Genomic DNA, 24,244 nt, shown 5'->3' with positions numbered 1-24,244 from the left:
TTCCCTGCAGGGACCCTGCTTCTCCCTCTGCCTGTGTCTCTGTCTCTCTGTGTGTGTCTCTCATGAATAATAATATATAAAATCTTTTTTAAAAAAAAAAGTCCATTGCACAAGGCTGAGAATTCCAGGTTGTGGCAAGTTCTCATTGTCTGAGTTGCCATGGTTCTCATTGGCTAGGTTGTTGCTGGGCAAAGTGAAAACCTTACTTCTTCTTGCTGGTGTAGATAAAGTAAGCTTCAAGTAGTGATACCTCCATGAGCATGTCTACTTTGGTACTTCCCAACTCTGTTTTGAATGAAATTTTTACTTTATTCTTTTTCAAAATATGGCTTGACTCTCTACCCTTGGAGGAGGTGACTTAATGACAAAGAGATCTTCTCTTTGAAGATCATCTTCCCTTGGTTATTAGTTTTTATGGGAAGGTAGATGAGATAGATAAAGGCTGAATTGATGCTTTAATTCATCAGTGGATTTTTATGAGCATAATCTCAATTCTCCATTGCCATGAACCCCTAAAAACTGACAATTAGCACTCTCCATCGTAAGTCTGTGTTGATTTTTAATTTCCTCCCTCTGTTCAAGTCTCCCTGCCAAAGGTAATAAAAGATTTAGATTTAGAATGAGACTTAGCATTTGGAATGAGACAAAGGCTATAAATAGACACGTCAATGAAATAGGTTAGTGAGGGATCTAGTTCTCAGTGCCTCAGAATCAGAGGCACACCTTCTTGTCTGATCTGTGTATGGTCACAGGCATGCTTGTAGGTTCCCTGCACAGGTGTGTTTTTTTGCATATGTGAACATGAATACATGTATGGAACATGTACTAGAACATTCCTGAGAACAGAATTCTGAAGGATTCCGGTGTATTTCTGAGCTGTGGGATGATTGATCCCTGTGGACCAGGTCAGTATTCTTTCTCTGACAATTATTACTAGAGATGTCAGGATAAAACATTACTCTTGTAGTCAATGCCCACTCTGTAGGACTGTGACACAGCTCACATGCCCTTTGACCATTATATTGGGTTATATTACTGACCATTCTGTGGGAATTTTCAAGACCAAGGGTCCATGGTGATACTCCAATCCGTCAAGTACAGAGGTCAGCCTCGCAATTAGTTTCCTAAGTAGTCGGGCCACCATTTCCAATCTTTGGAATGTCATTCCCTATTTATAACTGCTAAAATAGCAATCTATTTTTCAAGGGCCAGATGTAATACTGCCTCTTCTATGAAGCCATCTCTGATCACCTTGGTGATCTTCCTCTCCTGAATTCCCTTACCACTTCCCAACTTCACATTGGTATTGCTCACACACTGCCTTAAACTGGGTCTGTTGAACACCTGTTTGTTTCTCTATTATTATGATCTCTTCATAGACAAAAGACAATGTCATTGATCTTTGTTTCCCACAGCACCTGGTATGGTAGCAGGAATGCCACTCATATTCATTAAACAAAAGTGCATCCCCTATGGGTGCCAACTATCTTGCCAGTGTTCCTTTTTGTGGTACCAGAATCTGAAGCATTGAGGAAAAGTTGTTTGTTTAAAGATGTTCTATGGAGGGATCCCTGGGTGGGATCCTTAGTGATTTGGTGCCTGCCTCTGGCCCAGGGCATGATCCTGGAGTCCTGGGATTGAGTCCCACGTAGGGCTCCTTGCGTGGAGCCTGCTTCTCCCTCTGCCTGTGTCTCTGCCTCTCTCTCTCTGTGTGTGTGTGTCTCATGAATAAATAAATAAAATCTTGAAAAAAAAGAGAGAAGATATTCTATGGAAGTCAGTATCCCTGATTATCCTATTATACAGAAGTCAGTATCCCTAAATATCTCATGACATATAATAATAAAAAATTTGGGGACTCCTGGGTTGCTCAGCGGATGAGCGTCTGCCTTTGGCTCAGGTTGGGATCCTGGGGTCTGGGGATTGAGACCCACATCGGGCTCCCTGCAATAAGTCTGCTTCTCCCTCTACCTGTGTCTCTGCCTCTTTCTCTGTCTCTCATGAATGAATAAATAATATCTTTAAAAAATTGATACCAACAGAGAAGTGTCAATATCATGGAACAGTTTTTTGTTTTTTTTTTTAATTTTTTAAAGTTTTATTTACTTATGATAGTCACAGAGAGAGAGAGAGAAGCAGAGACACAGGCGGAGGGAGAAGCAGGCTCCGTGCACCGGGAGCCCGATGTGGGATTTGATCCCGGGTCTCCGGGATCGCGCCCTGGGCCAAAGGCCGGCGCCAAACCGCTGCGCCACCCAGGGATCCCTCATGGAACAGTTTTGCTGTGATTTCAGATTCTCAATGATGGTAAGAGAATATGAACCATTTGATGTTTGATGTTTCAGCAAACAGGTTTTAAATATAAAATTGTCCAGAAGGCAAGACAGTGACCTTCTGTAGGCCTTTCCAAGCTTGAGATTGAAAATTACATATAACTAAAACATTCCAGGATTTTGTAATTCTGTAAGTGACTGGCTTAGAACCAAGACTAAATGTCAAAACTGAAAGGACCTTGAGAGTTCTTTTGCTGATTCCTCAGTCTCTCTAAAGCCATCTGTGATGGATTTTTGTTCCTTCCTTTTGTCCTTTTTTATTGACTATCAACTAAAACCATTCTTCACAGCACCTGAGTATTTGATTTGTTTCATAATGAATTCTGCAACTAAAATGAGGTGGTTGGTCTCACAGTAAACATAGATTTCAATTGGATAAAGTGAAAATAGTGAATTTAAGCTATTAGAATAGTGTATGTTTCTATTTCCTTAGTAAGTTCCTTGCAAATGTCTGACCATATTTTCTGATTTCTGTTGCCCTTGAAAATTAAATGCGGGTCGTTTGAAATTTAGTATATAATCACAAATGGCAACAAAGTGCTTATCAAGCTTAAATCCAAGGTCATCTATAATTCTTTGTCAATTATAATCCTTCTAATATAAGAACTGCCTTAAACAGGAGGCATGGCTAAATCCTCTCTAAGTAAATCCTGCCCCCTTGTGGATTAAAACATCCACAGCTAGGAAAGAAGTGCTGTAACTGCTTGGGTCAGTTTCTTTTTCTACTTTTAAAAAAGTAGTTTGGTCTGGGAAACGAACTAGGGGTGATGGAAGGGGAGGAGGGCGGGGGGTGGGGGTGAATGGGTGACGGGCACTGAGGGGGGCACTTGACGGGATGAGCACTGGGTGTTATTCTGTATGTTGGTAAATTGAACACCAATAAAAAATAAATTTATTATTAAAAAAAAAAGTAGTTTGGGGCGCCTGGGTGGCTCGGTGATTGGGCATCTGCTTTTGGCTCAGGGCATGACCCGGGGGTCCTGGGATTGGGTGCCACATCAGGCTTCCTGTGGGGAGCCTGCTTCTCCCTCTGCCTGTGTCTCTGCCTCTCTGTATCTCTCATGAATAAATAAATAAAATCTTAAAAAATAATAAAAGTAAAAAGCACTTCAACAATTTTTAAAAACAATGTTAACAATGAAACAAAATGAAATCACTTGTATAAATTGCCTAAGAGCTGACCAATGGTGACAAAACACATTGACAGATAATAGTATATATTTGTATCTTGTTCTTTGCATTCCATTCAGCTAAGACAGAGCCTTGAATATTAATATATCAGTTAATATTTCATACAATATTATAGTTAGAAAGGACATTAAATATTGATTCATCTTCCACGTATAAGGATCCCTTTTACAGCTCCTGACATAACCCCACTTGAATGACTCCAGTAATGGAAAGTTCACTAAATGAATCAGCTCATTCTCTTATCAGGCAGGACTGTTAGAAAATCTATCAACATATGAAGCCCAAATGGAATAAATCTTTTGTAAGAAAACCAGATCGTTCCGAACTAGAAAGAGGTATTGGAGATCTTCCAGTCTATCATTTTATGGTTGAAGCTGTTAGGCCATCTGGACCTGATTCTACCCAACAAGTGACAAGTAATACTTGTTTTATAGCCTTTTAAATGTTGGAAGGTAGCTAGGTTGCTGCTCCTTAGTCTCCCATCTTCCTAACTTGCCCTCTATAATTGTGTCAACTCTTCTTCATATGACATGTATTTCAGACCCCAATATCTAGTCACAAACATCTGGATGCCCACATTTTTGTCAATGCCCTAGCATGCAGCATGCAGCATCTCTGATGCTCTGGATGTTCTCCTTTGGCTAGTATCAAATACGATAGAACTGTGACCCTCCATGTATGAGGCATCAGACCTCTGTTAACGCAGCCCAGACTCTGTTGGTTTTTTTCAGCAGCCATATCCCACTGGTGGTTAATTTAAATCTTGTAGAGCCCCGTGTCCTCTGGATCTTCCCACTCGGTGCTTGTGTCTAGCTGCAACTTCTAACATTTGTCTCTGTTTAAATATCTTCTCACTTTTGGCTCAGGAACCCAGCTAGCAAGATAATGATACATCTTAAGTGTGTATGATCAGACCAGCTCTGCTACCTAGCTCTGTGCTATCGACATGGTCTCTGTGTTTCCCACCAGCCAATTTCTAGGCAAAGAGAATAGAATAAAAACAGAAGATGGGCTCATGTCCCCACAGTGCCACCCATCAGCTGCATGGTCCGCAATTCTCTCTTCTCTAAAACAGAGGTGATGACATGAGCTCACTGTGTAGTCATGGGGCTCACATGAGATAATGCACTGGAGTGAGCTGAGCTAACAAACCTCAAGTGCTATTAATCAGTAGCTTTCACATGGTTTGAGTGAGGAGTGAAGGTTACCAACTTGGCATTCCCAGTGCTAGACCAGGGGAAGATCTTAGTGGAGTTGTTGTTGTTTTTTAAGATATTTATTTATTTATTTATTTATTCATTCATTCATTCATTCATTCATTCATTCAACACAGAGAGAGAGGCAGAGACATAGGCAAAGGGAGAAGTAGGCTTCCCCTGGGGAGTCTGATGCAAGACTCTATCCCAGGATCCCAGGAACACGACCTGAGCAGAAGGCAGACGCCCAATCACTAAGCCACCCAGGTGCACCTTAATAGAGTTTTTTAATGTGGATAAATACAAACAATGTACATACTAGACAGTTGTCACAGAGGGGGAGGGGAGGTGACTTGATCATTTGTCATCAGGCCAGGTCTAGTCTGAAGACCTCAACTGTCTTCTCCAGTGCAAGGCTCTCACTTGCCCTCTTCCCCTATAAATCCTGCCAGGAGCGCCTCTATTTCTTCTCCTCTTTCATCCACCCCTCCCCCACTCCATCTTCCTCTTCTCTTTCTTCTTCCCTCCTTCCCCAGCCTTCTCTCCCCAACCCACAGACTGGGGAGGGGAGGAAGCCTAATATCTGGCTGGGGGCCACACACTGAAGCCCACCTCTCAGGCTGCCACCTCAGTCCTTGCATACACGCACTACTAATTTTAGGGACTCCAGGAACAAATACTTCCCCCTGGGGGTGGGGTGGGGTGACCAGAAGGCACCACACTGATTCCCAGATGTCTGAAATTATGCTGCTAACCTGCAAGCCTCACTGTGTTAGCTGTAGGCTGTCTCTAAACATCAAAGACATGTTTGTATTTGAGAAGACATTAGAACATTAGTTGCCTAACAGCTCACAGTGAATGTGGTTTTCCTTTTCCTAAGATTTCAAAAAGGGGGCTGGCCCAAGGGACTCTGGGGTTGGGCTGGGTATGGGGTTGAGAAAGCAAAATGTATAGAAGAGAAACATCCCTAGTTCACAGTGAGGGGGCCTGAAGGAGGGGACAAGAGAAGACAGTGCTGCCTACTGTTCACTTTCCCCTACAGCTGCCTCGGGTCCGTGCAGGAATGCATGTCTGCCTTTCTAGAACTAGGTCAGTTCCACTTCCTTAGCCAGTCTTGTCAGAAATGATCTTCCAGGGGCACCTGGCTGGCGCAGTCAGTAGAGCATGTGACTCTTGATCTCAGGGTGATAAGTTTGAGCCCCATGTGAGATGTAAAGATTGCTTAAAAATAAAAAGTCTTCGTAATTTTTTAGTTTTCATTTTAATTAATTTTTTCAAAAATTTTATTTGAGAGAGAGGAATAGATGAGCAGAGGGGAGAGGGAGAAGCAGGGTCCTCACTGAGCAGGGAGCCTGACGTGGGACTCGATGATCCTAGGACCCTGAGATCACCGCCTGAGCTGAAGGCAGATGCTTAACTGATGGAGCCACCCAAAGCCATAAAAAATCTTTTAAAAAAGAAAATGAAAAAATAAAAGAAAAAAAGAAAAAAAGAAAATGACCTTCCATACAATATTGTTAACTGGTGCGGTAATATGTTATGGTTGTGTAGAAGAATGCCCTGAGTTTTAGGAGGTCCTTGGTGAAACACTTAGAGGTTTAAAAGTCATGCTATCTGTGACTTAATTTCAACCAGTGCAGCAAAAAATAGAGAGATGAAGCAAATATGGCCAAATATTAACAGTTATCAAGCAAAATGACTTCCAAACTCCTCACCCTCCTGTTTCACCTCTTCAGCATATGCTCTTCTGGTTTGCCTTGTCTTTGGAAGTACAGTATGTACAACTATGAAGAATAATAATTGCCATGTGTTGAGTAGGCCTGTGTGCAGGTGTCAGTGCTACATGCTTTACATACATCATGTATAATCCTACGACAGTCTTCCCTGGCTGATGTTTTTTTCTCTTCATTTCACAGGGAAGAAAAAAAGACCCAGAGTGGTCAGGAAATTAACTGGACTAATGGGCACTACTTAAAATTTCTGTTGATTTGACTCCAAAGTTTATGCTCCGTCTCCTGCATCATGCCAACTCTTGAATTGCACTCTGTGTTCCAGAAATAGTCAGGAAGGTGCACACACACACACACACACACACACACACACATCCCACCCCTACAGAATTTTATGTATGTCATTAGTCTAAAAGTCAGGAGGCCTTAGGGTGAGTCATTTCTTCTAAGCCTCAGTTTCTTGATCTGTAAAATGAGAGACATTGATTTAAAAATATCCAAAGTCTGGGGCACCTGGGTGACTCAGTCAGTCAGTTAAGCATCTGATTCTTGGTTTCAACTCAGGTCATGGTCTTGCGGTCATGGGATCGAGCCCCGGGTTGGCCTCTGCACTCAGCGAGGAGTCTGCCTCAGATTCTCTCTCTCTCTCCCTCCCACTCACTATCTCTGTTTCTCTCTCAACTAAATAAATAAAATCTTTTTAAAAAATATCCAAAGTCCTTTTTATTTTTCTGACAGACATTCAGTAACTGTGATTCTCTGGAGGCTTTCCGAAATATGTAAAGGGAAACACAAGGAAATTCTCTTCCCATTCAGCTAAGTGACCAGGTCCACTAAGAAAAGTTCAATTGCCGAGTGGAAGGAGGTGCTTGCACATCTGGATGGGCCATTGGTGGGGGCTCCCCTGTACATTACACAGTGTGATGGCACAGCTCCTATACCTGACACGAGGTAGTAACTACCATGGCTCTCTAACTCTGGTACTCACAAACTGCATGTGTACACACCCTGGTAAACAAACCAATTCTTTTTTTTTTAATTTTTTTTTATTTATGATAGTGAGAGAGAGAGAGAGAGAGAGAGAGAGGCAGAGACACAGGCAGAGGGAGAAGCAGGCTCCATAGGCTCCATGCACCGGGAGCCCGATGTGGGATTCGATCCCGGGTCTCCAGGATCACGCCCTGGGTCAAAGGCAGGCGCCAAACTGCTGCGCCACCCAGGGATCCCAACAAACCAATTCTTAAGGAAAAGAACCGACCTAGGGACCCTTGGGTGGTTCAGTCAGTTAACCATCTGACTTCGGCTCAGGTTGTGATCTCAGGGTTGTGGGATCAAGTCCTGTGTTGGGCTCTGCACTCAGTAGGGAGTCTGCTTGAGGTTCTCCCTCTCCCTTTGCCTCTCCTCCTGCTTGTGCTCGCTCTTTCTCTCAAAAATAAAGAATATCTAAAAAAGAAAAAAAAACAAAAGCTACCCATTGTTGACCTGTGCACCAAGGACTGTGGCCTCTCTTAGATGAAGGCCCCAGAGAATGTTGAATGTCAACGTTGAGGATGGCAGTGCTGGAGGACCCATCCTTTGGACGGACTGTAAGCATGCAGACTTAACTTGAGATCTAGGGCAACTTGTGTCCTTTAGGCATCAGTAAGTATTTAAGAAACAGAAGAATTCTCTGTTAGAGAAAGAAGGAGTAGATATTTTAAATGCAGCATCCTGGTTCTATTAAAAGTTATCCTGGCCTTTTGCCTCCTTGCATCCGTGAAAGCAAGATGGGTACCAGCAGCTCTGGTGGAGTCATCTGAGAAAATTTGCCAAGTCCTTGCTCTTGCCGGGTCTGCTCAAACTGGCACAGGCCGATCCAGAAATATGGTCCCCATATGTGATGGAAACACAGTATATGAAGCCTATATAGGCTTCGTTTAGCTGGACTAAGTGGACTTTCTTGAATGGATTATCCAAAACATCTCCCTGACAGCAGAAAGAATGTTAGCTCTCTGAGCATAACATTTTTAAGAGGCTTTGATTATAAATGTTTTGATGTGAATGGAATAGTCTTTTGGTATAGAAGCCTCCTTTTTTTTTTTTTAAAGATTTTATTTATTTATTCATGAGAGACACAGAGAGAAAGAGAGGCAGAGACACAGGCAGAGGGAGAAGCAGGCTCCTCACAGGGAGCCCAACATGAGACTCCATCCTAGGTCTCCAAGGTCACGCCCTGGGCTAAAGGTGGCGCTAAACCACTGAGCCACCAGGGCTGCCCAAAATTTACTATTATTGGGGCACTTGGCAGGCTTAGACAGTAGATCATATGACTCTTAATCTCAGGGTTATGAGCTCAAGCCCCAAGTTGGGTGTAGAGATTGCTTAAAAATAAAATCTTGAGAGATCCCTGAGTGGCTCAGCAGTTTGGGCCTGCACTCTGCCCAGGGTGTGATCCTGGAGTCCCAGGATTGAGTCCCACATGGGGCTCCCTGCATGGGGCCTGCTTCTCTCTCTGCCTTGGTCTCTGCCTCTCTCTCTCTCTCTCATGAATAAATAAATAAAATCTTTAAAAAAATAAAAATGAAATCTTGAAAAAAATAAATAAAATAAAATGTACTGTTATCTTCCCAATAGACTCATCTTCAAAATATGTGTCTTATTTCCCTCAGTTATATAAAAGTATACACAGAAAAACAAAAAGTTATCCCTGCCCCATCCCTTTGAAGGTCTTCCCCCCCGCCCCCACCTTTGAAGGTCTTAAAGGCTCAAGAGAATCTTTGGTAAATATAAATATCCTTTAGAGAATAAAATCTTTAATCTTAGTTGAATGTAGGCAGTCATCATCTGAGAAAATAAAACAACCCTTCTGCTAGTGGAGAAAAGCAGGGGAAGGGAACTGACATTTTAGGAGGAAACGAATGCCCTATGTGCCATCCCTGCGCTGGGTGCCTTATGTCAGGGTGTCCTTTAATCCCCATTTTGCAGATGAGAACAGTAAGGCTCAGCGAGGGTCATTGTCCCAAGCTCGAGCTCTCAAGAGCCTGTGTTAAGTGCCTGAGTTGTAGGAGACTCCTTTCCTTAGGGAGAGCCTGAGGTGAGCCTTCCAGGGATGAATTTTGCCACATGTACAATATTCGCACCACTGCTACCTTCTAGCACCTCCCCTCACCATCAAGTGCCCGGAGCATCCCAGAGACCCAGTGGAGACTTCAGTTGACTCTTTAACAACACAGGCTTGGCTTGTGTGGCTGCACTTATGCGTGGAGCTCTTACAGTACACTAGTGTGCCTGTGTTTTCTCTTCCGCAAGATATTCTTAATGTTTTCTCTAGCTGACTTTATTACAAAAAGTATATAGTACACATAACGTACAGTCTATGTGTGGACTGGCTACATTATGTTATGTTATGTAAAGTTTCCTGTCCACAGTGTTAAGTTTTGGGGGAGTCAAAAGTCACATATGGACTTGGGACTAGGGTGGGGGGGGTGATGCCCCTAACCCTGCATTGTTCCAGAATCAGCTGCATTTGCCTACTTGCGGTCTGCTTCCACCAGCGCCAGCCCTGTTGATGTAGGTTTAGAATGTAGGTGAGGCTTGGTGGGGTCCAGAGTTCACGGCCAAGAAAGAATTCTTGAGACATCTTTGGGGCAAAATGGTGGTTTTTTTTTAAAGCCCGGGGACAGGACCGAGGGCAGGACCCAAGGGCAGAAAGGGCTGCAGCTCCCTGCTGGCCCGGGATTGTGAGGGGCAGCTGATGATCTACTTTGAAGTTGGGTAAAGCAACCATCAGGGAAGTTTGAAGAGGATCTTCAGATGCTAAAGCCCACACAGGATACCAGAGGCCTTGCTCTGGTCGAGCCAAGGTTGTTTTTCCCTCTAGCAAGGCGTTCACATTGAGAAGGCTGGGAGCTTCCTGAAAGAACATTATACTCCGCCTGCCTCAAGTATTTGTCAGTGGGCTGCCGGTGATTAGGACATTTAATTTTATCTATATTTCCTTCTGCCTTTGTTTCCCACATCAGTGTGACTTAACTTTTAAATTCTCAGTTTCCTACCAAATTAAATTAAATTTTGATGATCTTGTAACAGTCCTTCTCTCTCTCTCTCTTTCTTTCTTTTTCTAAGATTTTATTTATTTTATCTATTTAATCATGACAGGCCATGAGAGAGAGGCAGAGACATTGGCAGAGGGAGAAGCAGGCCCCCTGCAGGGTGCCTGATTCGGGACTCGATCCCAGGACTCTGGGATCACACCCTGAGCCAAAGGCAGAGGCTCAACCGCTGAGCCACCCAGGTGTTCCCTAACAGTCTAACGAAGAGGAACCTTTCAATGCCTGGGAGCCCAGGGCTGGCTCTGCGCACTCACACACCGGGCCGCAGACACTTGTGCTTGGCAGCCTTGCCCATCCCCAAGCCTGAGATTTCTATACAGAACCCAGGGCCCTGTCTGCTTAGGCTGCACATCACAGATGTGGCGGGGAGGCAAAACACAGAAGGAGGAATTTGTGAAATTTGCAGGGATCCCAGAGACCCCTGAAGTCTGGGAAGCTGAGGTTCTCCACAGGTGAATGTACTCTGATCTCGAGTTTCTCTGCTTCGGGAAAGTCATCTGTATTCACTGGGCGGCCCTCTCCCTGCACTCCTGTATTTAATTCTGGTTATGGTATAAATAGAACTTGGCACTCTGGCAAAGCACACCACCCACCACTGTGTTCCTTTCCTTTGGGGACGTCAAGCAAATCTGAGCCTTTGATTCCCTCTAGTGGCTCAAATCAGCAACTTTCATAGCTGTTTCTTTGCATTTATTTATTTAATGTATAGAGCCCACTGTATGCGCCAAATTGCTGCTGGGTTCTCAGCTTTGCCAGGGGCATGGGAGGCTGGTTTTCTCTGATCATTGTTGTGCCCGGTGGAAAGGGGGCAGGGGGAGAAGCTGGAGGGGACAGCTCCTTCTTACAACTTAGCTTAGTGCAATGCACACTGGCTGCTCTCCCTGCTGTCGCATAGCTGCTTTATGGGGACGGGGGAGGATGGATCTTGTATGGGTTATTCTGTCTTTGAAGGAGTTGTAGGACCTCAGGGCAACTCATTTATCCCTGGCTCTCAGTTTGCTTATGGGTGAAATGAGTACACGGGTTAAATTGAAGTCAATCCAACAACTGTTTGTTAAGCACCTACAGTGTGAGGGACTCTGGGCTGGGTGCTACGGGGATGTAGTGGTTAATGGGGGAATCTCCGGGAGCTTACAGGCTAATGGGAGAACAGGAGCAGGTCCAGGAAGCCACATAAGACATAGGACAGAAGCAGCAGAGCATGACTGTTAGAGTCTGAGCTTTGCAGGGAGGCAGATCTGGGGTTGAGCCCCCGATCTGTCATTGCCTAGCTGTATGATCTTGAGCAAATTGCTAAGCTGCCCCTTCTGTTTCATCCATAGATTTGGGTAATCACCCTTTCTTCCTACGGTTAAGTGCTCAGTATACAGCCAGACCACACAACGGACTCATTAAATCGTGGCCACTCTCATTGCAGTTTTAAGTTTTAAACAGAGATAACAGGAACTTTATTGGGAATGTCAGTAAGGCCCCACGAGGGTCTTGTCCTGTTGGTTCTGCAAGCCCTTTCTATGCCCCACAGATTTCTGTGGTCCCCTTTCTTTGCCACAGAGCTTGGGAATCCACCTGCTGCTTCTCGTAGGGTGGGTGCCTCTGAAGATCCAACCCTGCAATGTCAACCCAATCTGCACCCCGGTTTAGAGGGAACTACAGTCGCCCCTGTTCCCTTCTTCCTCCTTTCAGGCCCTTTTCCTTCCCAACAGATTTACTGCTAATCTATCTTGGGAAATGAACAGGGAATACGAGAGGTAGTTTATGTGCTTCTGTTGGTCATGTTTCTTGATCTTTAGTGCTTAAGACCCTCTGACATGGCAGAGTGAGTGCTCCCCAGGAGAGGGGACGTCACCAGAAGCCCTGACCCTTGGGGCTGTTCCAGCGTGTAGGCTGTATGATTCTGTTACCTTGTGAATGTAGCACTAGAACATTGTGAATGGCTAGAAAGAGACCACTTTTCCCACTGAGCTTCTTTATCCTGTGTAAGGAGACAAAGGAGGAACTTAAAGCACATCTTGATGCAGGACACATCAGACCTTGAATCCAAGTGAGGTTATTTAACACTGTGGGTTTCATAATCAACAATGTCCAAAATCGATAGGGAGGAGAGAGGGTGAGCTGGGAGCCTAGAGTTGCTGACAGGATACCGTTCCTGGAACAAGGTGAAAATCAGAGATAAAGAAAGCCAGAAGTGACTCTGAAATCCCATTGGCCAAAGGGATCCTGGATGGGTGGAGGGACAGCATCCAAATGTGGTAATTTGGAATTTCATTTTGGACAGGAGGGGTTGCTTCATATTTTGAAGCCATGTGAGATGAAACTATAGAGAATGGAAGACAGAAGTTGGGGGAAAAGAGAATGAGTGTCCCTAAGGGAAGCAGGAACAGCCTATAAGGTCCCACTTGTTCCCTGAGGCATCCTGGGGCAGCCTGTCTCTACGGTGACTCTCAAGGAGTGAAGTGATATCTGGAGTCTTTCTCAGGAGGATGCCAACCCCTGCCTTTCCTTTAGTTTCTGTCCTTTTGGAAGTCTCTACTGGTAAGGGAGAGAAAGTTAAAAAAAAACAAAAAAACAGTTGTTGACCTGAGTGCTTTCATCATTCATAAAAACACAATAAGGAAGGAAAGATAGACATCAGTAAGAGTATAATTCGGGGGGGCTACAGAAAATAAATGAGTTCAGTTAATGGAGGAGCCAATCAGTGCGAGATTCCAGGACTTCTGGTACCTGCGGTCTAGGATTCTTCCAACACCATGATTTGCCCCTTGCCTACAGGAACACCTAGGAATTATTAGTTGTAATGTTTGCTTCCTACACATTGCTATCCATTTTCTGCATTACTCATTAGAGGCTCTCCTCTTCCAGTTTCCTACTATGTTGGAACCCTGGGGACTCACACCGAGATCAAGAGAGTGGCTGAAGAAAAGGTCACTTTGCCCTGTCACCATCAACTGGGGCTTCCAGAAAAAGATACCCTGGATATTGAATGGCTGCTGACTGATAATGAAGGGAACCAGAAAGTGGTAAGTATACAACTGGCCCGAGCCCTGCCTTCCGTCCTCTACCCCTGCTCTTCCCCTCATCCTCCTATGGCTGTCTTTCCTCAGTGTCCAGTTTTTTGTTGAGTTGGAAAGAGCTAGAATTGCTCTTTCAGGGGCAACTGGGCGGCTCAGTGGTTGAGCATCTGCCTTCAGCTCAGGGCGTGATCCTGGGGTCCTGGGATCGAGTTCTGCATCAGGCTTACCACAGGGAGCCTGCTTCTCTCTCTGTGTTTCTCATGAATAAATAAATAAAATCTTAAAAAAAAAAAAAAAAGATGGGCAGCCCAGGTGGCTCAGCAGTTTAGCACCGCCTTCGGCCCAGGGCCTGATCCTGGAGACCCGGGATCGAGTCCTACGTCACGTTTCCTGTAGGGAGCCTGCTTCTCCCTCTGCCTGCATCTCTGACTCTCTCTGTGTGTGTCTCTCATAAATAAATAAATAAAATCTTTAAAAAGAAAGAAAGAAAGAAAGAAAGAAAGAAAGAAAGAAAGAAAGAAAGAAAGAAAGAAAGAAAGAAAGAAGTGCTCTTTCATCTGGCTTATTGTTGAAAGACTCTAGAGACAAAAATGATAAACAAGGAAAGGTATTTGGGTCTTAAAGATAAGAGATTCTGTGTTCTTTGGGCAAGCAAGAAAGCCACCTATCAGTTGTTCAGAGAGGAAATCTGTACTCTTAGTGTCTTTCCTAAGAAGGGAGCTAGCATGCAGTAGCTTGATACCCTAACCCAGTGGCCAGAACCCCAAACCTATACTTGGAAACCTGCTCCTCTTCCTCCTCTGAAGCCATTACCACCTGCTTGTTTGCAGCTTTGCACAAATTCATGACTTTCAAGCTCTGAGATTGTGTAATATGATGAAACATATGATGCAGGACATGACTAGAAATGTTTAACACATATATAATTGGCCAGTGAAAGAATTAATGCTGGTTCTCGAATTGGAAAATGAAGGATCTGGCCCTGGGTCTTATGTGCTCAGGATGGGGAGGTCCATTGGTGCTTATGGGCTTTTGGGCAGTGTGAACAGAATTTGCAGTGCTTTGCTCCCAATGATCCAAGAGGCTGGTGTCTATGGAGAGTGAGAAGTAAGTAGCTACTGTATTATCTGTCTGCCTTGGCTGCATTCAGCCACTGTAGCTTTCCTCAGCCTGGCTTTTCTAGCACAACTCTTCTCATTCCATTTCCCCACTTTTGGGTGTGGGCACCTGGCTGGCTTAATTGGTGGGGCATGCCACTCTTGATCTCAGGGTTGTGAGTTCAAGCCCCATGTTGGGTGTAGAGATTGTTTTAAAAAATAAAATCTAGGGATCCCTGGGTGGCACAGCGGTTTGGCGCCTGCCTTTGGCCCAGGGCGCGATCCTGGAGACCCGGAATCGAGTCCCACATCGGGCCCCCAGTGCATGGAGCCTGCTTCTCCCTCTGCCTGTCTCTGCCTCTCTCTCTCTCTGTGTGTATGTGACTATCATAAATAAATAAAAAAATTTAAATTTAAAATAAATAAATAAATAAATAAATAAATAAATAAATAAATAAATAAATAAATAAATAAAATCTATGGGCACCTGGGTGGCTCAGTGGTTGAGCATCTGCCTTTGGCTCAGGCCCTGATCCCAGGGTCCTGGGATCGAGTGCTGCATTGGGCTCCCTGCATGGAACCTGCTTCTCTCTCTGCCTGTGTCTCTGCCTTTCTCTCTGTGTCTCTCATAAATACATAAATAAATAAAATCTTTTAAAAAATAAAATAAAACCTAAAAATAAAACAAAACTTTTGGTTGAAAGTTTTGTGATTTAAACAAAATCACATAAAATAACCCAGGGAAAAGCTGACTTTAGACTTTTTTTCCTTTTCAGAACTTTACCTCTTGCCCTACTACAAAGTGAAAGGTTATCCTTTCTTCTTCTTTGTCTGTACTCCTGATTTCATATGATGGTTCTGTGCTGGAAGAAGCTAAAGTTTTCACTAAAATAAAATCCAGGATCATTGTTGGATTTCAGCTCCTACATCACTTTATCATTTTGATACTGCTTGTCATTTTGTTCTCCTAGTACGTCATCCTGAGACTCTGTTCTCTGTAGGGCAAGGTCACCTTAAACTGAGCGTATTTCTTCCAGCAGATTCTTAGTCAATCGTAGACATGATACTGTCTGTTCTGAATGAGGAAATAAGAGCTGTGTTCCTTTTACAAAAGTTTAAAAAGAATGACTCCACTCATCTAACTTCCCCCAAGTGTTTTCATTTAAACTAAAGAAAAAAAAGAGTTGCTTGTTTATGTAACCAAGTGAATATAAGGCTTAGAAGTTCATTGCTGGGCAGCCCGGGTGGCTCAGTGGTTTAGTGCTGCCTTTGGCTCAGGGCGTGATCCTGGAGACCTGAGATCGAGTCCCACGTGGGGCTCCCTGCATGGAACCTGCTTCTCCCTCTGCCTCTCTCTCTCTCTGTGTCTCTCATGAATAAATAAATAAAATCTTAAAAAAAAAAAAAAGAAAAGTTCATTGCTGATTAAAGCAGGCAACTGATAGGGCTTTAAGCAGCCACAGTTCCCCGACTTGTCTTCAGTTAATACTCCAAAGTGTCACCGTTTATGCAGTCATTCAGAGCATGTGGATTTATTTAGCACTTACTGTATGCCAAGATAGGCACTGGGCTACAAAGCCCCTACCTTCCTGTAGCTTACAGTGCAAAGCCATTCAGTAATTAAAACAAAATAACAAACTTTTTCTTAAAGATTTTATTTATTTATTCATGAGAGGTACAGAGAGAGGCAGAGACACAGGCAGAGGGAAAAGCAGGCATACTTCGAGTAACCTGATGTGGGGCTCGGTCCCAGGACCCTCGGATCACACCCTGAGCCAAAGGCAGATGCTCAATCACTGAGCCACCCAGGTGCCACAATAAAATATTTTAAAGAAAAGAAAAATACTGATTAAAAGCAGAGGCGGGGGGGGGGGGGGCTCCATGCATTTCTGTTCAAGGCGGTTGCATGATTGCCACGCAGGGCCCTGGCACAACAGAGCAACTGCCAGAAAGCTGAGCTGTTCCGTCTGTTCCATCAGGTCTTAACAAATTGTCTGGCCTCGTCCTCCTGTCTTTCAAACCACGTCATGAACAGGTCCATCAGGAAAGTCCTAAGACACACAGCGTCACAACAGCTGTAATTCATACACTTCATATTTGTTTGTTTGCGAAAGGATTAAATTTATGTTCACCGTTCTCCCATCACACCCCAACAAGGGCTTAGTCTCAGCTCCACATTTTCTAGAATTAAAGCCACAACTAAAACAAAGAGACACACACGTATCTGATATCCAGTGTATGTCTGAAAAAAACTGCGCCAAATTCCAAGGCTGTAACTGAGCCCCAGCCTGTGTCCTAAGTGGGTGTGAAATGTTCATATCAGGTAATGGCTATTTAATTATAGTAAGATTATTTTGGAGTTGTACAATGTCTGCTTTCCAAAGATGTTAAATACTTTCCTTAGTTGTCTTTCCACCCGCCCCCCCCCATCCTCCCACCCTTTTTTCTTCATTAAATAATGGGACAGGATTTGGGGGGAAAAGGAGAAAAGCACTCGGGAGTCAGTTCTGCCTCAATGCATTAAGTGCTGTGGTGGAGATAAGTCCAAAGGGCTGAGGCTCGCAGGAGGAAGTCAGTGATTCTACACAGGGACCCAGGAAAAGCTATAATACATAGAAGGTAGCCCTTGAACTTGAGCTTGCTTGAGCTTGAGCCTGAGGCCTGTGCAGGTGTTGTTTAAGCAAAAATAAAAGAGAGGCATCTCAAAAGGAGAAGGCTGCATGATCCAAGGCAAAGGCACATCAGAGGGTGTTGTTCAGAATCAAGGGACATGGAGTTTGGGTACAAGGCTATTCAGAGATGTAAGGACTGAGAGCAAAGATGAGGCATAGTCCAGGCTGCGCTGGCCTTAGGTGCCACCTTCAGAGGGCTGAGCTTGAGTCCACAGTGTGCCCAGGTGATAGAAAGCAGATGCAGGTTTTCAGGCAGCTTTGCTATGCAAATATATGAAATGTAAAATCTGGGATCCCTGGGTGGCGCAGCGGTTTGGCGCCTGCCTTTGGCCCAGGGCGCGATCCTGGAGACCCGGGATCGAATCCCACGTCGGGCTCCCGGTGCATGGAGCCTGCTTCTCCCTCTGCCTGTGTCTCTGCCTCTCTCTCCCTCTCTCTGTGTATCTTATGAATAAATAAAATATTTAAAAAAAAAAAAAGAAATGTAAAATCTTTGAAAAAGAAAAAAAAAAAAGGCAGCCCGGGTGACTCAGCGATTTAGCCCCGCCTTCAGCCCAGGGCATGATCCTGGAGACCCTGGATCCAGTCCCACCTCGGGCTCCCTGCATGGAGCCTGCTTTTCCCTCTGCCTGTGTCTCTGCCTCTCTCTCTGTGTGTGTGTGTGTCTCTCATGAGTAAAGAAATAAAATCTTTAAAAAAAATTGTATTTATTTACTCATGAGAGACACACAGAGAGAGAAGCAGAGACGTAGGCAGAGGGAAAAGCAGGCTCCCTATGGAGAGCCTGATGTAGGACTTGATCCCAGGATCCCGGGATCACGATCTGAGCCAAAGGCAGATGCTCAACCACTGAGCCACCCAGGTGCCTCTAAATAAATAAAATCTTAAACACACACACACACACACACACACACACACACACACACAAATATATGAAATGACTAATATTCTCTGAATATTGGGCTGGACAGTTTTGGTAATCTTAAGGGCTCTCACGAACCTAGAACCAGCCTACTAAAAGTGATCTTGAGTCCTTACTATCTCATTCCCACAAAAACTCTATGAAGTGGCTTACCCCCATTTTACAATTGAGGAACTTGAGGTTTGGAAAGGTTTTTTTTTTTTTTTTAAAGGTCTCTGTATTTATTTATTTTTAATTTTTTTTTAATTTATTTATTTATGATAGTCACACACAGAGAGAGAGAGAGAGAGGCAGAGACACAGGCAGAGGGAGAAGCAGGCTCCATGCACCGGGAGCCCGATATGGGATCCAGGGATCCCTGGAAAGGTTAATTAACAGACCAAAGGTGCAGAGCAGAGGGGCTCCCATTTGAATGTAAACCGGTTGACTTCCCTGCCAGCTCACTGGCAATCACTGTGTCCTGGTGCAGCGTTTTTCAATATCAGGACCCAGTAATGGTTTCTAAGCCAGCAGACTTTTTTTTTTTTTTTTAACACAGACCGGAAAATATCAGAGTGTATTGCACATATGCTATTTCATGAAATTTATGCTTAGTTGTATGTGTAAACTCTGTGTGTGCTGGGTCATGGTGGAAAAGGTTTTTTTTTTTTTTTTTTAAGCTTTTATTTATTTATTCATGAGAGACACAGAGGCAGAGACACAGGCAGAGGCAGAAGCAGGCTCCCTCTGGGGAGGCTGATGCGGGACTTGATCCCAGGATCCCGGGATCAGGACCTGAGCTGAAGAAGGCAGATGCTCAACAACTGAGCCACCCAGGTGTCCTGGAAAAAGTATTTCTTGATGTGAGTCTGTTCAAAGTTTGAAAGCTCCTAGTGTAGTATACATAAAGCAGCCAGAGTCTACCGTGGACCACACCTACTAAGTCTCTCCAACGTCAAGTGTGGCTTTCAAAACAAAAGTATTTCCTGGTGTTAATCCAAATATTAACATGAACAAGAAAGAAATCCCCTAGACTAAAAAGGTTCATCAACTTCCCAAATCCTACAAAACCCCCAAATTCCTAAAAAATGACCTGACTTTTAGGATGCCTGGCTGGCTCAGTCGGTAGATCATGCGACGCTTGATCTCTGAACTTGTGAGTTTGAGCCCCATGTGTGGCATAGTTTACTTAAGATAAAAATTTAAAAACAAATCCCCAGCTTTTTACTGATTTCTAGGTTTAGAATCTCTTCATTCTTCCTAGGAAGCAGACTAACTTCCTCATAGAGATTATGAACCTGGGATGTAATATGAAAAAGTCAGAAAGAAAGTAACCTTAGTTGAGTACCTGTTAGGCATTCCCATCTTACTTGTCCTACCTCAAAACATCAGTCTCCCACTTTCAGTCTTAAGAGCACGTAAGCTCTAAAGCTTCCAGGTTTTTTTGTTTTTGTTTTTGTTTTTTTTCTGTTGCTAATGTATTTCCTCCTCTCCCTGTTGTCCCAGTGAGTTGGCATTTCTCTGGCAGCTCCTTCCACCGCCCCAAGAAACCTAGCCGTTATACACAAGAAACAGGATGTATGGCCATGAACATCCTGCAAACTTTTAAAAACAAACAAGTTACTGTATCAGAAGGGCTGGGACCCTGGCTCTTCCTGGTCTGAGTCTCTAAAGCACAGAGCCCTAACTGGATGCTAGGAACCCTATCAAATTATTTGCAAAATAATATGTACCTTTTTTTTTTTTTTTCTGGGTCAGAGTTAATAGGTTTTATCTGATTGGGAGAAAAACAAAAAGCAGTGAGGTGTAGGACAAAGAAATTCCTCAGACGTGGTGCTGGCTGATAGGATGTGATGTGCGGTCCTGGAGTGAGCAGTCAAGAGAGAACTTGGGGCTCCATGCGGGGCATGGAGACTACTTAAAAAATAATAATAATTCTTGATATGTTTTTCGGTGCAAAAAAAAAGGTGGTTTTTATTAAAGCACAGGGATAGGACCCTGGGATTGTGAGGAGCGATTGACTGTATACTTTAATTTTTTTATTTTTTTAAAGATTTTATTTATTTATTCATGAGGGACACACAGAGAGAGGCAGAGACACAGGCAGAGGGAGAAGCAGGCTCCCTGTGGGGAGCCACCCAGGGGCCCCGATTGTATACTTTCAGATGGGGAGGGTCAGAGATAAAGGTTTCCGAAAGGATTTTCATGTTAAAGACTTAACAGGATCCTGGAGATCTGGCTATTATCAAGCTAAGGTTGCTTTTCAGCCTCTAGCAAGTTATTACCATTAAGACAGTAGTGAGTTGCTGGAGGAATGTCTTACTCTGCGGGTCTCAAGTCTTTGTCCCCGGCTCCAAGTTGTAAGGAGATTTAATTTTATCTACATTTCTTTTGCCTTTGTTCTCCACATCACTGGCCACACCCTGGAACCGGAAGCTGGTTGCAGTTTAAGGGATAAGAAAGAAACCTCTCTCTGGCCCTAAGAACTCTCTCCTGGGATGCCCAGTCTCCATGGGAAATGCTGTTATGAATCAGTGAACACAGGAGAGTCCAAAAGAATGATCCCACTTGAGCAGGATAGACTGCAGCTGCCCCAATTTCAAAGTAGGATCTATGTTCCCACCTCATCGAAGGCCCTCTCTAAATATTTATGAAGCAAAAGAATGCCCTTAAGTCTAAGCAGTTTGTTGGGGAGACCCACTCCTTAATCTCCTTAATCTTATGAATTTTTCACTGCCTTGGTATTTTTTCTGTTCAATGAAAGGGGTTAATACTTTTGAAGTATTTAAAACAGTGCTTCGCACAAAATAAATACCTCATACGTGTTTGTTAAATAAAAACAGAAATCCCTGCCCTGAAAGTATTGCATTGTGTTGATCGATTTTCATTTTGAGGCCTGATGCATATTTTCCTAAGCCCAGAGCCAAGGACTGTGCTTGGCACAGAGTAGTCACTGAATGGTTAGCGAGCAAAGGAATGATGTCCTTTCGCAGATTTCTGCTCTTAAAATTCTTACTAGAAGCCTGTGAAGTCAGTAGCTAAGATTTGTCCTAATTTTCTTTTAATGCATGAGGAAAATGGGATCTCAAACTTGGCCCCAGAAAACTTGAGCTCTATGCCTTTTAGACTTTGAAAGCCCTTGCCCAAGACAGATTTCAGAGCTGGGATCTAAACCCTTAATTCCTAAAGCTAAATCCCTTTCTTTCCCTGCACCTCCTCCCCCATAACTTACAGCTTCTCTTGAAAAGAATGCAGAAATTCAAGACAAAATTTTTGTCTGGGAGTAAGCACTGGACGTTTGACTGAAATCGTGTATTTCCTGTACTTTCCGGGATATTCCTCTGCATGAGGATGACATTCCATTGGGATCTCCCTATGGTATGTGGGGGTGGGGAACAAGTGTTCAGGCTGGGTTTGGGGGAGATCCTCAATAGGTAGGATAATGAGTGTAATCAGACCTCTTCAAGGCTGCTCCCCTGGCCCCCACTTCCCCACTGCCTCCTTCCTCAGCAGGTGGCTTCAGGGTTTCCTCACTGAGTCTTTGTGAAAGAGAGCTTATGAGGAAGAGTTGCTCTCAGGAGCAAGACTGGGAATGTGAGCAAAGGCTGGACTTGGATAGTCAGCTAAAGAGATAGGACAGTCATCAATTTTACTCTGAGGTTGGTGGTATTTTAATGAATTCTAATCTTTGTGTTTAGATACCCACTATTTGGAAAGCCTTATTTTCCCCTCCTTTTAAAAATCTCTATATTTGTGCCCTCAGGGATCTTATCTGGTCTCATGTCTTTAAATACCATCTCCACGCTTAGAAATCCCCAATGCATATTTCCAGGCCTCCCCCTGAAAATCCAACACATTTATATGCAACTGCTTTACCCCATGACTCCTTTGGGTGTCGAACAGGTCTCTCGAATGTAGTAAGTTCAAAACAAAACTCCCGATTCCCCTGCACACTCTGACTTCAAACCTTCTCTGCCCCCTCTCCTCTCTCTTGGTTGATAGCCATTCACTCTTTTCATGGGGTAATGGCAAAAAACCTGAGAGTGGTCCTGGCCTCCTCTATTTCTCTCATACCATAAATACACATTTAAATAAGGTGGTTAGTTTAGTGAGAGAACCTTCAAAATACTCTGATCACCTCTTCTCACTTCCACTGCTACCACCCTGGAGACGGTGTGCATCTGTTCCCTGGATCTTGACTCCAGTAGACTCTTTTTAAAAGGATTTTATTTATTTATTTATTTATTTATTTATTTATTTATTTATTTATTTATTTATTTATTTTTAAATATTTTATTTACTTATTCATGAGAGACCCAGAGAGAGAGAGAGAGGCCAGGACACAGGCAGAGGGAGGAGAAGCAGGCTCCATGCAAGTGGGACCAATACGGGACTGGATCCCGGGAATCTGGGATCCGGCCCTGAGCCAAAGGCGGACGCTCAACAACCGAGCCACCGAGCCGTCCTGATTTTATTAATTTAGTTGAGAGAGAGAGAGAGAGAGAGAGAGAGAGAATGCATGAGCACAGGTGGGGAGGGGCAGAGGGAGAAGCAGACTCCTTGCTGAGCAGGGAGCCTAATACAAGGCTCCATCCCAGGATCCTGAGATCATGACCTGAGTCAGGACCCTGACATCATGACCTGAGTCAAAGGCAGACACTTATCCAACAGAGCCACCCAGGCGCCCTGACTCCAAAAGACTCTTAGCTGGTTTTCCTGTTTCCATTCTTGGCCTCCTACGCCTATTCGCAAAACCAAATCATATCATGATATTCTTCTGCTCAAAATCCTATAATAGCCCCCCCCCCTTCCTGCAGAGCAAAAGCCATCATCTTTACAATGGACCAGAGGCCTTGCAGGGTGTGGCTCCCCTGCCTGACCTCATTTACTATTCCCCTGGCCTGTTCCAGCTACCTGGCCTCTTTGCCTTTTCTCAAACATGCCAAGGCACACTTGCACCTTAGGGTCTCTGCCTTGGCTCTTTTCTCTGCCTACAACTCCTTCCCCTACATAGCTCCCGGGCTAATTCTGGGTCTCCTTCATGTGTTAACCCTTATGTCTCCTTCCAGTAAGGCCTACTTTGGCCACCTCATTTAAATAGCAGTCTGTCCCCTTGGCCTACAACCGCCTTCCCTGCTCTATTATTTTCACAGTATTGTCCAGTGTTCTTTCATGTCTTTCCTGCCACTAGAACATATGATCCCCAAGGGTTGGGATTTTCAAGTGCTGTGTTCACTGAGATCTTCCAAGCACCTGCCACAGGTGCTGGCAAATTGTGGAGCCTCAGGATTTGTTGAATAAATGACCCATCTTGGGACTCCTTAGGTCAGCATTCAAATTCAGCTTTTCCTTCACTCTCTGGATGGATGTGGGTGGATCACTCCTTCTCCTACCCTCTATTCTCTTTCCTAAATATTCTCTAACTGGCCGTGCTTACCAATTTGCTGTAAATGTCTCCAAAGAGTTCATCATAGCCTCTAGAAGCAGCTGGTGGTGCTGTCCCAGTGAAGCTAGCTCCCATTTCCATCACCCCTCATCCTAGTCAGAAGGAAACACTCCCCCGAGCTCTTCTTAGTAGGCCTGTAGGTATTCTAATTTAGAGACCCAGAGAGTTGAACTGTGAAACCACCTGCTGAGGGAGGGAGCAGTAAAGGGGTGGGAGCAGAAGTGAATAGCCTTCAAGGGATCTAATTCCCCTTACTGTCCTACCAATGGTTTCTCCCTAACCCAGCCTGAACACTTGCCTTCACCCCTGCACACATAGTATACCATAGGGAGGTCCCTCCCAACCATCATCTTCAGGCGTAGACTCCAAATTTTCAGGAGATGAGATTAATTTCCACAGAAATAGAAATTAACTTGTGGAATGCCCATAGTGACATCCCTGTTTCCTATCCATAGCACCTCAGTGGTTCCTGTGGATAGAGATACAAATGAATTTTGTCCAAAAGAGACTACAAATATTTTCCGATTCTCATTTGAACCTGTTGTAAAATCTTTCTGTTTCCATCATTTATTAATG

General features: G+C 44.1%; 1 protein-coding gene across 1 annotated transcript in view; it reads left to right on the top strand.

The window, feature by feature from the left end:
• CLMP (CXADR like membrane protein) overlaps positions 1-24,244 on the top strand; it is a 98,274-nt gene that overhangs the window by 64,180 nt on the left and 9,850 nt on the right. The window contains 1 exon segment of the mRNA XM_055305165.1: positions 13,401-13,558. Coding sequence (XP_055161140.1) covers positions 13,401-13,558 — 158 coding nt within the window.

This window comes from Nyctereutes procyonoides, unplaced genomic scaffold (assembly GCF_905146905.1).
Source record: "Nyctereutes procyonoides isolate TBG_1078 unplaced genomic scaffold, NYPRO_anot_genome, whole genome shotgun sequence".
In the NCBI taxonomy this organism is placed as follows: Eukaryota; Metazoa; Chordata; class Mammalia; order Carnivora; family Canidae; genus Nyctereutes; species Nyctereutes procyonoides.
Note: the sequence above shows the minus strand (reverse complement) of the source record. Positions and strands in the feature narration are given on the sequence as shown.